At 35.6% G+C, this 17,236-nt stretch overlaps 1 protein-coding gene across 1 annotated transcript; it reads left to right on the forward strand.

The window, feature by feature from the left end:
• The first annotated feature begins 9,736 nt into the window (after window positions 1-9,736).
• LOC108685541 (forkhead box protein D3-like) lies at window positions 9,737-10,893 on the forward strand. The gene has a single exon (XM_018190396.1). It carries the CDS (start codon window positions 9,748-9,750, stop codon window positions 10,864-10,866), a length of 1,119 nt encoding a protein of 372 aa, XP_018045885.1. The 5' UTR covers window positions 9,737-9,747; the 3' UTR covers window positions 10,867-10,893.
• The last annotated feature ends 6,343 nt before the right edge of the window (window positions 10,894-17,236 follow it).

Genomic DNA, 17,236 nt, shown 5'->3' on the forward strand with positions numbered 1-17,236 from the left:
AAAAAAAAAAAAAGATTCGATTTTCAAAAATAATTCTCTTTGAACAACAAAGAGAATAAGATTGACGTGATAATTATTTTCATGAGAAAAATTGAACATTTTTTTCCATTTTTATTCAAGTATTTAGCAAAGATGAAACAACTTTTTATTATTATAATTGCTTATAATTTCTTATTTTGTAAAATTTTCACTTAATATATTGAGAAATGAAAAATGCAAATGAACAAGATAAAACCATGTAAGTATACAATTGTAATTTCAATTTTTACTGATAAAATTGTATTCTCTTTTAATTTTGCAGCTCTATTTTTTTATTAGAAAAAAATCTCAGCCAAAACAATGATTTTCTGTAACGCTTCATGAAATTTAAATTAACATTTAACAATATTTAAATAAAGAATAGCTAATATAAAAATACTAATCGATCAATCAACTAAATAATAATATCACGCTAACTAATATTTCAATGATTAAATATAAATAACTTTTTATTAAAAAATTCAATTGAAGTAAGTCTTTGAGAGCCAATAATAGAACATAACCAAAAAATTATCTAAAATCTTTTCGTGCATACAACAGAATGGGCGAAATAGAGGCATAATTCTACTTAGGTCTTTTTTCCGGCAATTAGCTGTTTCATGTAATATTGATCGTAGTAGAGAAGTATTGTAACATATAACTTCTTAAAGATATTACATAAATTCATTTGATATTGTACCCATTTATATAATAAAAAAACAAGTTATTTTAATTTTTATTAACATCAAGATTTTGTAATTAGGTCTTTATTCCGTTCATTCCTTCAATTATATGTATTAATTCTGTATTCTGTCATTATCATTGACTTATCACCCTTAAACTTTCAGCTAATAAAAATATATATATAAATAAATAAATATATAAATATATAAATATATAAATAAATAAAAATAGAAATCGCAACAATTTTCACTCCATATCTCGCAAATCCTGTGTTCTATGCATTCTATTCTTATAAAATACTTCAACACGGTTCATCCTCGCGTTTAACAAGAGCAAAGTGACAAAGCGCCAGGGTGGCGTCATCATCGACATGCTCAAACCGCACAATCGGTGTAACACGTCTCTCGTCCTTGTGTGTGTATACGCCACCCTGTTTCTTGATTTCGCCGCGCACAATGCACAATAAAAGAGCATTAGGATTGCCGGCTTTGTCGAGAGAGAGAGCGGCTGCACGACTTCTCTCGCAACAATGGCGCGGCCTCCACTCGGTCGCGGTGCTCGAAACACCTGGCAAACAAGGAAACAATGCGCCGCACGAGCCGCACTTCGACAGGATTTCGCGCATTTGGGGGTGTGCGCACGCTAACAAATTATCATCCCTTCCCCCACGGCTCACCCCTTAGGTTCTACCGCATCTTTCTCACACTCTTTATCTTCTTTCTTTCTTTGTTCTATGTATCGCAAATTTTTGAGATTACAAATCGCGTGCTTTCGTAGAAAAAAATTACTACACTGCATATCTAAAATGTATTTTCAAAATAAATCGATCAAATTTGAGAAAAGTAGAAAAACAATTTTAAGTCTTAATTTCATTAATTATCAATCATAATATTTTCTCTCATTTAATTTTTCTCTATTAGTTTGTTCTTTGTGGCTAAAATGGTGTACCTTGTTGTACACCTTAAAATGAAATATACCTGTATATTTAAAGTGATGAAAGAAAACAGAATTGCGAAATATGTAATTTTTTGAATATGTAATAAAACGTCTGGCTATCTATATAATTTTAAATAAAGAATATATCTCAATAATCTTAAACAAAGAGTATATTTAAAGATAGATATGTTTAAACGGATTTTAATTCAGCATAAAAAACCGCAAAGTACTTCTATTCACCAAATGTCAATGGCAGAAAAAACAAAGTAATTTTATCTAGCGTAGGTGGACTCATTGTTAGACCAGACCGCTACACTGTTAGAAATGTAACCACGAGCTTCCTTTACATGTAAATGAAGCTCATAGTTATGAACGAAATTAAAAGTAATGAATGATTTAACTAAAAATTAAGTTATAGTAGTTATTTAAATATAATGAATATGTACATTAAATTTATGAAATTTAATATACTTTTAATAAAATTTTATGAAAAGTACATTAAATTTCATAAATTTTCATGAAAAATACATAAAATTGTATGTATATGTATACAAATATACTTTTTAATTATAAATACATTAACTTTATAATGTAATGTCATGAAATTAAATTCAAATTGTGTAACTTAAAAGTTAATGAAATTTAAGAACATTTCTAGCAATGTATGCTTTGCATGAAAGGCGACGCGTGAAGGAGCGGAAAGCTGTAGAAGAGGACGGAGAATAAAGAAGAGAAAATCAACCCGCATGTGCTCATACGCACTCGAAAACAAAAAGTACTTTCAGCTATGCGGAGGCGGGAATCATAAAATGCACTGAGCGGCAGCGACGGCGGTGACCCTTCTCAGCCAAATGCAACTCTGAAAAGCTATGAGAAATGTTTGTAATTGGGATCGTTGGCCCGTCGTGCTCTGCGTGTTCAAGAGAGAAACGGAGAAAGAGAGCGTACTCCCTTCTGGCTCGAGTGCGCGCGGGTCCGTATAAGTTTGCGATACGCGTTTTATTTTGTTAAAGGACTATACAGTTAGCGCATGAATTTTATAACGTAAGCTACTGCCCTTTATAACGTAAGTAAATTTTTTTAAAACAATTTAATATGGTTACACTAAATAAACGATTATTAAGTCACAGTTCAATATTAAACAAAATAGGAAGAGAAAGAGAGAAAATTTTAATGAGAAGTCATAATTTTTTATATATCATTAATATATAAATTATTAGAGCAAAAAATCATTAAAATTCTATTGTGACTTGAATTTAATAGACCATAATATTATAAATTCTCCTTATTTTTATATATCATATGATAGTAGTTAAAAACAGTATAAAAGATCTTAGAAATACTGCTGCTTGCGGTAATAAAGTATTCCCATGAAAGAGCGATCACCGATAATTCACCTTCAAGTATTTCCCACTTAATGACGACATCGTTAGCGTCGGGCGCGCCAACATGTGTCCATCAATATTTCATAAATCTCAAGTAAAAGCGGCAAGTGTTTACCGCATCCTAAGCAACTAAGCGAATCCTCGATCTCGTTCGCCGGTTAGCCGTAAGTGTGTTCCCCGCCGGCAAATTTGCATTGAATTGAATTTCAGATTCGGTCGCGCGGCTTCACCACAATCGGGCCGCCATTGAAGACCCCCTTCGGACCCCCTCCGAAGGGTGTCTTTCTTCAATCTGCGCGAAATCAAATGAGATGGTATACAAGGTGAACCACATAATTTAACCATCCCAATCATTCGCCACCGTGAAGACAATTTAAATTTATTTATCTTGTTTTCATCTTGAATAATTTGTTTTAAAACAGGCTAAAATAATTTTCAATATATGTATATTTATCAATATTTTAAAAATATTTGAAATCATCTTTCAACTTTTTAAATGGATAATTGATTTATCTGTGATCGTTTTATTTCTGGCAGCTAATGTTCACTCAAATACAAAGTTCGCAATACATCATATGACGAACTCAATCGTGATAAGAAGAATCTCCAGTTTACCATCTCCGAATCGCAGTAAGTAAAGTAAATGGCTCTTTCTATTCAATGCGAGAAGAAGAGAAAGGGAGGTGCGGAGGACATCTCGGCATCGGTGGCGAAAGTGGCAGACGCGGCATGAGGCGAAAAAGGATGAGACGGAGCTCTTGAGAGCAGAGAAGGGGTGTGAGATTCTCGACGAAGCGGGAAAACGACGTCTTGAAAAAGGTGCAAAGCCGACAGTATTCTTTGTAGCGGGGATATTCGCCTTGTACTGCCAAGACCTCTTCGCACTTCTTTACCTTTCCGCACGCTCCACCCTCATCCCCCGCTTCGCTTCTGCGACGGCTTACGACTTTCTTGCGCAGCAGTCCCTTCATCCTACCATCACCACTCCGACGTTACTATATATACTACACCAATTGAACCACCACCGCCGTCATGAGGATCGGCTAGTAGCAGCGACTTACTTCTCCGCCCTCGGCCGACTGAAGGCTCTCTCTTTCGGCATGAGATATTTACCAACATCCAAGATGGCGGCAAAATCTCGCTGGCTTTTCGCAGGAAGAATGACGACAAGGACGCGTCATCCATACAGCGGTAATGCGGTCTTTTTCCACTAGTAAACACTCACTCTCTCTCTTTCTCGTTGCCGTACTCCTCTCACGTTCCTCTCGCAATTCTTACCAACTTCGTCCTCGTCTTCTCCTTCGTCTACTTCTTTTTCTTTTTCTTCTTCTTTGAACTCTTTGTGAGCTTTATGCTGCACACCGTGCAGCTTTTGTCACCGCAAAAGCGACTGCGCTTCTATTTTTCAACGTCGACTGCTCTCCCGCGAGATTGAGGATTTTAGGTCGCATAGTGCTATGTAGACGACGAAATGCGTCGGCGGTTCTCCTTAATCCATGAATCTATCCCTTTACTCGCGTGTTGCGAATATTTCCAAGAATTCTTTTTGTAATTTGTAAAATACATTTTAATATTATTCGAAACGATGTAGCGTAAATTATTGCTTGCTTTAGTGTTACATTTTCTAATATTATTATAACATTATTCAATTAATTGGAACTTCAATATAGTCAGAAATTTAACTGATAACATTATTGGATATACATTTCATGGCTGATATATTTCATGAAAAATTAAATTATATCTATTAAATATGTAGATATATGTATTTTCAATTCATATCCTTGCTTGATAAATGTTGTAATTTATCATATTATCAATCAAGGTACGATAATTTTTCTCATTCATCTTTTCTCTCAAACATCTATAAATTATTTATCTTTTCTGATAAATAATTTACATATTCTATAACAATTATCTACAAAAGAACAATTTTGCTGAAAATTTAGCTAAGTATAAATCTAAAAATAAATTTTGTTGGACTATAATTATATAGAAATAATTATATAGAAAATAATTATATAGAACACTCAAACTGATAACTAAAATATCAAAATGTATTTGCAGCATTGTCATGTTTGAATTTTTTACGCAAATATTTTAATGAACTAACAATATTATTATTAGATCTGTATCTAGTTAAATGTTTAGATATTTTAGCAAAATCGTTCTTTCTGTATACTTAACAACCACATAATATCTTATAATTTCAATTACAAGTTTAATAACACGTTCGAGTAATCTCTTTGATGACAAAAAAGATTAGTCAATTCATTATACCTAAGATTAGTAAATTCATTTCATATCTATATATTCTTAAAGTTTTTTCTTCAAGTTAAGTGTTCAAATATTCTTTCATTTTTTTTTAATAATAAATAATTCATATATATTCTGAATAATATAATTATCTACGTAAAAATACTGCATTATGTCTAATATCAATTATGGATTTTATGTAAAAACATTCGAACAATCATCAAAAAAGGTTAATCCAATCGAGTGTCTTCGATTCCGAATCTAGCATAGATTCACTCCACTATTCATAGTTTCATAGAGAGTATAAAGTCGACACCCGACCGCGGTTCGTCTTGGAATTTCCAGCAGATTTGGTCTGAGGAGACCGGTGGGAACGAAGGGAGCAAGAGGGAAGAAATCAGGAGGTAAATACGAGCGACGAGAGTCCAGGGTAAGAAGCAATCGGATCGAATAGTGGAACTCTCGGAATCCGCAATCCGCCGTGAAGTGAATGGCGAACCTCGAAGAGTTCTATGGAGCAGGCGCGCGCGTTTTCCTTTCCTCTATCCGGTCGTCTTCATCGGTCAGAACTTGTGATTAAGATGCGGTAATCGCTGAATCGGCAAGGAAAATCGAAAGGCACAGAGCTTTTCAACACTTCTTTGCGATATTCTTCGCATGAGAAAAATCCTGTGAGGAACGCGCGAAAATATTTGTATTGAATCGTCACATTACAGATCTCGCGTTTATTATAAAAGAATTGCTTGTTTCTGATTAAAGATATCAGTTGACAGTTTATTGTATTGTTGTACAAATAAAAGTAAAATTGTGTTTAAAACAATAACATTCGTTGTTCAATACTAGATATTATTATATATTTTCTCATTTTTTACAGCTTTTGCTTTCACTCTTACGAATTAATTAAGAATAAAATTATTTTCGAAGTTTATCGAGATAAATGTTAAATTACTCTCTAAAACTTTTAGAGTGAATTGTTACTCTGAAAAATGAAATCTCATTCTTAAATATTCTTAAAGATTGAAAATTAAGCCTCTAGTTTTCAAGAGCCTTAATTTTCACTCTTCAGTGAGATTCCAAAGAATTTAAAGAATACATTTTATATACATTTTGAATTAAACAACTAGAAATAATTACAAAACAATTGTAACAATTAGAAATAATGTGTTAAAGTACGAATATATATAACAATAGATGAAACAGCACGACAATATAGAACGCAAGATAGCGAATAATAATCATTAACAGTGTCTCGTGCGTCGTGAGACACAATGACACAATACGCCGCATTAATATTAGCGTGAACGGATATTGAAATCCGGCGCGAAGAGCATTGCGACAAAGAAGCGGAAGCGGCGAGGGATGGCAGTTAGAGAAGAGTTTCGCCCGCGCATACGTGGAGTAAGTGCAATAATACCAGATTATTTGCACCGCAAAGCCATGCGTACGAGTAAACACAATATTCGCTCTCGGCTCGGCTCGGTTCTGTGAACCGATAGTGCGCCCAGGTAGACTCGTATCCGCATCTATATCGTGGTTCCGTACCCGTCTCTCTCGCCCATCCCGATTCTCCCTCTCTCTCGCTCATACACCAAAATAATGTCATAAATATTTCGATACATTCATCCTAGATCTAAATAAATTTTTTCAAAAAAATCCACCAAATTCATGATATTATCCGTATTATTATTAGAAAACAATTAAAAAATATTTTGGCTTAAAGATAAAATTAAGATCAAATTTAACTTTTGTTAAGCAAAGACTGAAGTGATTTAAAATAGTATTAATATAAAATACTTATAACAAGAAATATTCTTATTTTCATTAAACTAACAAAAATAAATTATATCTTTTATATATATATATATACACAAATGTGTGTGTGTGTGTATGTGTGTGTGTGTGTGTGTGTGTGTGTGTGTGTGTGTGTGTATGTGTGTGCGCGTGTGTGTGTGTGTGTGTGTGTAATGTGTTATTTTATTAGTGTTATTTTATTAGCAATTATTATACACATCAATATATTTAGTAAATTTTATAGTGAATGTTACATCATTTATCAAACCTAATATACATATACATATACTAGCGCATCTTTCTCACCCCTAGCAATCTCTCTCTCTCTCTCTCTCTCTCTCTCTCTCTCTCTCTCTCTCCCCCTCTTCTGTCCCTCCCTCTCCCTCTCTCTTACCTATCTGTCTCTTTCTCTCTCTTTCTCTCTCTATGTACCGCTCTGGCGTAATACAGATTCTATTTGAGCTGCCTCAGGGAAGTTAACTTGTGATGCGTGCAGCTCGTCTCGCTCTGTTGGCGATTCTACGAATCTAGTCGATGGTTGGTTGGTTGGTTGCAGCACTTCCACGATGAAAATGCAATGCGATAATGGCGCTTAGTTATTTCCTTAACCCCTACATCGCTACTGCGTCAAGTTACTCAACCAATAAGATTAAAATGTAAAAATGAGATGCTTGGAATAATTCATAAGAATTTTAGAAGGCGAAATTTAATTCTAGGATATATTTTTAGATAAATTTAAACAGGAATTGTTCTCCAAATATTTCTTCGGCGTAATAAATAATTTTCAAATAAATAATTTTAAAATGTAAATTGAAAATATTTTTACATATTAAGCTAATTAAAATAAAATATAACAAAATATAAACACAATACGAACAAACATAATATAACGCCTAAGTTATTAAGAGTTTTTTTTATATCATCTCTTGTTTGAAACTTTTTTAAATTAAAAACGGAGGTTAAAAAATTATAAAACTACAAAATTAAAAAAATGCTCTCTTAATTTTCTGCAGATACTAAATTAAATCAATTCTCTGTCCGACGTTTTTAAAGCGCCGTTTGTAAAAAAGGGACATCACGAAATTGGTGTCGAGAAAGCAATCGCACGATGAAGAAGGTCGCGTCGCCGGCGTCTGCTCGTAGATCAACGACTCGCGTTCCATCTTCATCGCGCCGCTCAAAGCAAATCAGCCTTCGAAGTGTTACAATTTCGCCCTCCCGCCCTCTCTAACCCCCGCCCTGAAAGTCCCTTTAACTATCCCGCTATTTTCCTAACTCCCATCCTAACCCCCTCTGGGGCTTTCTCCCCATTTTCCACGTCGCTCCTCCACTCTTGCAGCCCTCGCAGGGTGGAAACACGTCGGTTCGACTGGGGTGGTTTCGTCTAACGGGGTGCGAACTGAGGTGGGGGTCGAAACGCCCGCCCATTGGTCCGCCCACGTAGGACCAAAGCGGTCGCTTCAAATCAATTCAAGCCTCAATCTCACCCCGTAGACGATCCTCCGCTCGCGATCGTGTACCCTTCGTCATCCGTGAGTTCGTGACGTTCGATCTCGGTCTTAATCTCAGAAAAAAAAGTGTCAATACCAGAAGGAACTCATGACATTTTCCGCATGAAAAATTCACGAGTGAAATCTCGATGTAAGTCTTAAGTCGACTTTCGGCAGATTTAATTCGAATAAAAATCATCGATTCATTCTTTAATGAAGAAGCAAGGACGTACCATCTCGTGTGTGACTGCAGATTATTTTTTAACGACTAAACTAACGAAAATATACTAAATATTTGCTGGTGAAAAGTGTACAATGAAATGAAGATGGATCGTGGGAGACATCCTTGACAATGCCTCATCGGACGATTGACGTGTGCGACATCGCAGCTTGAATCCGCAGGTGGAAACAAGACGAAGAAGCAGAGCGAAGCGAAAAAAATCCCGTTATCGTTGTGGAAACAAACTATTAGCGTAAGATAGCAATCGTCAAGCAGAGGATAGAGCGATGGATTGAATGTGACAGTCGCTCTGTTGAAATATATCGCAACAGAAGTCATTCGTGTGTTTTCTTCACAGACAATCCGCGAAAGAATTTCGAGAAGTGACTTAATCGTGAAAGAATCGTTTAGTGTCCGTATAACGTTACTACAACTTATATTACAACGTTAATCGAATAAATCGAGTTGAGTTATGGCGGGTCTTCTAGTTTAAAAACTGAGAAGACTAAAGTGTAATTTTCGACAGAAGAAATCGTTGCAGAAATATTATATGTAACAACTATTCGTATTAAAGAAATTTTGTGAATGATTAGTGTGAATTTTTTGTTATATTCTGATGGATAGTTTTCTTTCAAAATGTTGGACAAGAATTGATACAACTAATTCTTAAGAAATGTTTTTATAAATGAAATAACTCATATTGAGACATCTCGGCCTACTTGGTATGATTAGCTTAGAACTTGTAATACGCAATTTTTTTCTTATTAAAAAGTAACTCAAAGATTTCATATCAGAGCAATACTAAGAGAAAAAAAATATTTTGATAAAATTTTGTACCGGGCGGAGTTTGGACTTTTAATGGAGAATGAGAGCGAGTAATAATCTTGAAAAACCAAACGCGGGATCAACGACGAAATAAACGAGCACCTCGGTGGCAGGTCCTTATGCCCATGAGGCGGCGATCACGATGGAGCCACGTGCGATGATGATGTCGAACCTGTCGTGCGACGGCTGCGCGGACAGCGATCGGGACTCGGATAGTAGCAGCATGATCGTCGACCCGGTGAGTCTCGACAAGAACGACCTGTCGCCGCCGTCGCAGACGTCGTCGAGTCCGGTGATACCGAGCTGCTCGCCGGTACCAACCCCGACGTCAATGCCGCCGTCGGTCGGCAGGAGTCGAAGCAGCAGTGGAAGCGGTGGCGGACGTTCTTCAAAGAAAACATACTCGATGATGTCGGCATCGAGTCAATCAGGAAAATCTAGCAGTTCCAATCAATCCCCATCCAGTTATAATTCCGACAAAATGTCGTCATCCTTGATAAAGCCGCCGTATTCATATATCGCATTAATCACCATGGCGATCTTACAGTCGCCGCAGAAAAAGCTGACGTTGAGCGGCATCTGCGAATTCATTATGTCCCGCTTTCCCTATTACCACGATAAGTTCCCCGCCTGGCAGAACTCTATCAGGCACAATCTTTCGCTCAACGATTGCTTCATCAAGATTCCGCGCGAGCCTGGAAACCCGGGAAAGGGTAACTACTGGACGCTGGACCCGTTGGCGGAGGACATGTTCGACAATGGTAGTTTCCTGAGACGCAGGAAGCGATACAAGAGGCCGCCGCCGCACTATGTGCTGCGAGACCGGGCAATTATGGCTACTTTCGCTATTTGTGGTGACCGAGGACCCTGTCCAGGTGGTGGCGGCAGTCACCCAGGTGCTCTGGCTTATCCTGGAGCCGCTTATCTATCACCACCGCCCGGTCTGCCATTACTAGACTTCTCTCCATCTACCCTGGAGGCGCTGAAACTCGGCGGTTTCCTGGAACCGCCGCCACCGCTCTACAAACCAGTGCCCATCACGGCGCCGCCGATCAGGCAGATCGATCCGACCTCCACCAGGATCACGACGTTGCCAGCTAGTCATACGACGAGCGTCGACAAGAAGCGCAATTTCAGCATCGATGCGCTCATCGGCAAGCAAGCAGCCAGCGATCAAAACTGCGGCGCGTTGCTGGATCTCAGTCCGTCGGAGCACAGAGAGATCAGGAGCCAGGCGTCTGCCTTCTCGCCGCTTGTCTAGGAGTCTGGCGATCTTCTTTTCCAATCGCCAAAGACATACGGTGACTTCCCGAAAGTATTAATCACTTTGTAGTTCTTTACGAGCTTAGCGTGATTACTAATTTTGAGAGGGCCAGAAGTGGTATAACTAATTGTAAGCGTCAAACGCGTGTTCTTGTAAGAAGAATTGATAATTATTATTGGACAAGACAATTTCATTAATATTGAAAATTTAAGTCCAAAACCTTCAGCTTCTGTCCCTCGAAATAAAGAAATGGAAGAAAAATCATAATTTTTCTTCTTAGGAAAAAGAGTGATAAAATCGCGAAGTGAACACTAAATTCAATCGCGTTGGTGAACCATACTCAAAGACTGATTAGAAACTTGGCTGATGAAGAATGTGCTTCGAGAAAGTTTGAAACAATCGCACCGCAAAGGACTACTCTTTCCAAATGGTAATTGATGTCGTTAGCCAATATTCTTTTTGACCAATGCTGTCCAAATGAAATAAACATCTTAATCTCGCGAATAAACGGAGCATGATGTTTCATATTTTAGAAATTATTTTTCCTATAAATCACAATTTATTCATGAACGAAGAAAGAAATATATATTAAAGCATAGAAATTCTCTAATAAGAGTCTGAATATGAGAAAGCTACTTTTGATAGATTTGCAATATTTTAACAATTCCTGAAAAAGAAAAAGAGAGAGAAATAGATAGAAAAAAAAACAGAATAAGAAAAAAAGAAATAGTAAATGCACGTCCTTTTCTGTCACAGATTTTTATTAAAATTACTCTGCATAGATTTTTACTGTCACAGATTTTTATTAAAATTACTCTGCATACAAAACAACAGCTCATATTTAGACTCTTATTAGAAAGTTTTTAATTAAAGCAAAATTTTCAGCACTTTTTATAAAAACATCGATGTTTCGTTATATTGATTATATCGTAAATATTTTCTGTATTATTTGGGCAGAATTTATCTGTACTAAATCTTATATTAATCTCTGATACGGATCTCTGAAAATTAACAAGATGCTCGCTCTGCATGTATTAGCTGTAAATTTTCGCGATAAAATATTCAGCAATTGCAAGGAACAAGGAGGACAAATACATCAAGATCGAAATTCAGATTATTTGTGTGTTCTACAACCTCTTAGTTTTTATTTGGTAAGGCGAGTGAAAGTCATGCTTCATATAATCAAACCAATTCCGACGCATAAAATTCTTGATGGACGTTTCTTATCGAGTAGGTAATCAAGATGCGTCGCAGAAACTATAGAAAGATACACGAATCGATTTAATGAAGATATATTGAGGGTAATAGCGCGCATCCCATATATATCAGCGCATCTCTGTAAAAAGGCGTAGTGCAATAGAGCGTAGTGTTTTTATTTGACATTCTCATGTTGCTTTTTAAAAACGGCTAGTGGAAGTAGATGCATTATAGTCATATTAATTTATTGCTAATATAAAATTATACTTCAAATGTGAATCTTTTATAATTTTTTACAAATTCTTTTTTATAAAATCTCTTTTTCAAAAGATTAAAATTTTTGTTATCACTATTATATATATCCAGCGGTGATACCAAAAATTTATTTATAATTATAAAAAAAACCTTTAATTAAATTATAGTTGAAAATTTTTTTAGTATAGTAACAATCGTCAGGGAAAAGTACTAGTTTCTTTTTTTGAGCATATAATATATTGTCTTTAATTCATTAGCCTGATAATTATTATGAATCTCAACAGTAACCGGAAAAGTGGAACAATAATGTACTTCCATTTGTCGAAAGAGCTTTTGCGAACAAAGTTGTGTGAATAAGTTGCCCCGCGCGCTCCCTCTGATTTCACTTTTGTTGCCCGGATCTGTCGGTTAGATGAACTTAGGTCGCTTCTGTATGGTCGATTAATATCGACATTGTAAATACGAGTCCCGGACAAATATATGCGCAGCACTCTGTTATAGTGGGGAGAATCTTTCTTCAGTGGATTTAATGTAAAGCATCCCCGCTCGTCCCATTTAGCCATAAGCGGTCAAGTAGACGTTTGGTGTACATACAGCGAATCCGTAGCGCGATCCACGTAATTGTGAATACCTATATGACATTTTACAACTAGGATATCGTTTTCCATTTCATGTTGAAGTGGCCAGCTTTGAAGATAATAATGATCCCTAATGACGCTTTTAATTCGTTACGTTTCGCATTGCGTCTGACAAAAAGCAATCTTTAACGCAAGTTTTGTTCAAGATTTAAAACAAGTATAATTTAATATAATTTATATTATATAATTTAAATTTAATATTTAATAAACGATAACTGCGTATTGCAAAAAAGATTTAATTTATCAAAAGGAATATCAATTAATTAAAGCGCAATTAGTCTCATAAAAATCAAAGGATATAGTTAAATTTTGTAACAAATAACAATATAGAAATGGAAAAAATCTTGTTGAAACGAAATCTAAATTTTGTTAAAGCCAGCAAATGTTGAAATATTAGTATATTAATTCAATGCTTGTATGTGATATTTAATTAAAAATACATAACATTCGTAAACAATGCTTTTGAAAATTCAAACTAATTGTGTAATTTATGTTCAACAGTAAAACTGAAATTTACCGAATCTAAATTATTTTGGTAACAAGTCTATAAAAATAAACAAGCCTATTCTTACATTGCAATGGTCAACGTACTCAAAATGTGAAAATCTTGTAATGATCGAGTATTTAACGAAATTATAACGGTGATAAACGATATATTTTACTAATCTCATATATTTTTCAATCATTACGAAACGCACATCGCGATACTTCACTTTGTTCCTCCGCTAAGAGTAAAGCAACAATGTCGAAATATATGTTTAGTTATAGGCTATACATCCTATCGTTAAAAAAAATCATCAGTAGATCTTAGTAAGTACTGTATGTGTCAAAATGATAGATTTATAATAATATGTAATAATAAAAATAATAAAGTATCGTTAAGTATAAGCGCGACTATTATACATCTTCTTTCCCATTAAAATTATGGTGCATAAAAAAACTTAAGCAGCAAGACATAAGCAATAAGCGAATTAGCTAATCACAAAAAGTAGAAACTACTTTACGACCTCTACTATGATTGGTCGATTTACTGCTAAATCTTATTGCCTTATGTTTTTTCATGTGTTTAGCTTAACTGATCATTTCGCTTGCGTCTTACTGCCTTACGTTTTTCTGCATACCTTTTATGTGATATCATGAATTTATGTGCGCCTTAAGAAAATCAAGGATTGATTAATTTCTTGTAAGAAAAATATTCTTACATGCGACTGTGTGATTGGTCAATTTTTTTACGGCTTAAAGCTTTTCTACTCTACTGCTTTGTTTGGTTTATCTGTCTCGATTAATTCTTGTTAATGCAATAATTACGAATTTAAATCTTGTTAAATAATTAAAGAGCAAAAGTCGTCTGAACGTACCGGATGTATCCGTCAATTGGCTCAGAATGAGCAACTCTGTTCGTTCTTGCTCCTGTCAGGAAAGGACGTCATGCGCGTGAGATAAGACGATAACAGGGAAAACGCGAGAGAAGTCGACGGTAAAGCGGAAGCGAGAGACGAGGAGGGCGTACAAAGCAATATCTTGTTTACTCGCTTCTCTCGGCGCTGGCAATGTGAAGCGGAAAAGAGAAGAGGGCGGCGACGGTAAAGCGCAGAATGAGTGGATTTTCATTGCAGTTTAATCCCTGTCCCCGTAACCCCTCACAACAACGGTATTCTAAACGGCGATACGAAGGCAACTCTTGTCGCTTGGGGTGACGATATTACATTCCTCGATCGTGACGAAGATAACGGCCGTCACCGCCGCATCCCGCGGCACTTCGAGCATCGCGCGCTTAAAACGCGCTTCCTTCGCTCCGCATCTCCGTTTTCTCTCCAATCATTCCGTTTCTCTTCCTACATTTGTTTCTCCTCTTCTATTTCTCTACGCATCGTGGGGAAAAAAATTTACGATTACAATGGCACGATTTGCAAAAAACTATGATCGGAATTTATATAGGTGCTTATTTCAAGATCATCTTAAGTCATCTTAATATTAGCCGTATTAGCATCTTAAATCAGTGTCTTAAGATGCTAATACGGTTCTTTGACATCAAGACTGTACTTAAGACAGTCTTAAATATATAAGAATCGACACTATAATATGAATACTGGCAATAATGCGATTTGCAAAAGACTATTATTGCGCACGTGCAAGTGCAAATCAAGAGAGACAGTATAGAAATAATATAATGCGCATTTTGAATACAGCTGAGTCAATTTTATTGCACTTTATCTTCTGTTTAGCATAGCTAAACATTATTCATGTTATTCATGTTTTATATGCTATTATAGATAATCTTCTAAGAATCAGTGCTGTGCAGAAAAGCATGCAGTTTACGATTAGCTCAATTAATTGATAAGCAAAAACGATAAAACAAATTATCTTTCGTATCCTCCTAACGTATATTATGATGATCGTCATTTCAATACGGAGATAAAGTCAAAATTGCAATACTGTAAAATTTTGAATTAATACTGCATTTGTCCACAGAATTAAGATTATCAAAAAGAAGCTAATTTATTATCAGATAAACAATTTCTTCTTTCAGATAAACAATTTTTTTCCAATGCCGATTAACATGTTCCATAAATCAGTCATGCGACAAACGCATTTACGTTAGATTTTACTTTTAGATAAAAAAAGCTTGATATCAAACAATAATTCTACAACGCGAAACTAGCAAATTGCAAATCGCAACTAGCAAATTGCAAATTATAAATCGTTGAAGTTACGAAGACTTACGTTAGGTCGCAAAGATTTACGACACGTGTACGTAAGATTTACACGTGCTCCGAATAACAATGATGCTACAGTTTAAAAGCAACTATTATTGCATTATCTTAAACGTTGCACGAAGGTAAACGCATTATCGCCCGCGCGATAAAATAATTGCGCGTGTGATAAGAGGAGTCCAGGGTCGAGGAGAGAATGCGTATTCAAAGGTAGGTAAATAGACACTAAATCATAGATAAACATTTACTAATAATTTAAAAGCTAGAAGAGTTCGACTTATGTCCATTTCTTAGATCAATATAGATTCATTTTAATCTAGATTTAATTTACTTTTTATTTTGTTCTAATTTTCTAAGAATCAGAGAAGAAATGTGTAACTTAACTCGAGATTAAAGTTGATCTACATTGATAGAAATCGCATCTTAGCGCAATTTATCAAACAACAATCTTAGACATAACGATTTATAACAGTTACTGCAACGTTATCGCGCATTGTGTAATCCAGACGATTGCGATCTCAGCGTACTCATTTACATTGTCGAGCTTCTAATTAAAATAGAATCATTATCTGTAATTAGAAATTTCTAAAAAAATTTCTTGCTCTTAGAAGTTAACAAAATTCCGATTAGGATAAGAATATACAATTCTAATTTAGTTAAAACAATAATTATACTATGTGTGTGTAAATTTAAATTATATAGAATGAATAATTTCCTGAAATTGAAGCTTGATTGATCATTCATTATATTTCTTCCTATTCTGTAATTACAACATAATTTTAATCGACCATTTACGTTTCCTCCGTCTGATTTTTTTTAATAAGTGAAATTTTACTCTCAAATTTCCTCGAAATAAAGAGAGAGAGGACGGAGTCCGATCTCTTACTGATAAATTTTTAATTATTTTATAAATAAAAATTTCTATTTTTTCCTTACTTTTACTCAAATTTAATTTTTATTAAATAAAGCTTTTAACATTTCAGTTGAAAGATCCAGACTGCAGACGGAATAAACATATGATTGCAGACAATTAATTTAATTAAACTTATTGTTAGTAGTAAAATTTTCGATATAAAAGATACACATGGCGGATATGTTACAAGCGTCTTGATATGCAACGAGCACGATTAGTAGGTAGATCGACGGAAGAAACAAGAGGGTAGGAGGATATCGTTGTCACGATCATGGTTCTTCGTGCGTGCAACACCCTTTAATCGTCCGTCAAGTGTGTGTGCATTCGGAATGTAATATATCCTGTCGGTCACGTGCCGCTCACGTGCCGCTAAGTGTTTGTTTCGGTTTGCATTGTCACCACGGATACAAGCGCGGCGCCCGTGCCAAAGGCGTGTGCCGGCCCGTACTTACGGAAGGAATGGAGAAGGTGGAGATGAGTCTCGCGTCGTCCCCCTTTCATAACTCGCCTCGCTCAGGGGATAAATAACGTGCCAGTGGTTGATAATTAGAAACGATGGGAACAAGGTTCATTATGCGAGAAGAGAGAGACACAGAGAGAGAGAGAGAGAGAGAGAGAGAGAGAGAGAGAGAGAGAGAGAGAGAGAGAGA

Source organism: Atta colombica, unplaced genomic scaffold (assembly GCF_001594045.1).
Source record: "Atta colombica isolate Treedump-2 unplaced genomic scaffold, Acol1.0 scaffold100, whole genome shotgun sequence".
In the NCBI taxonomy this organism is placed as follows: Eukaryota; Metazoa; Arthropoda; class Insecta; order Hymenoptera; family Formicidae; genus Atta; species Atta colombica.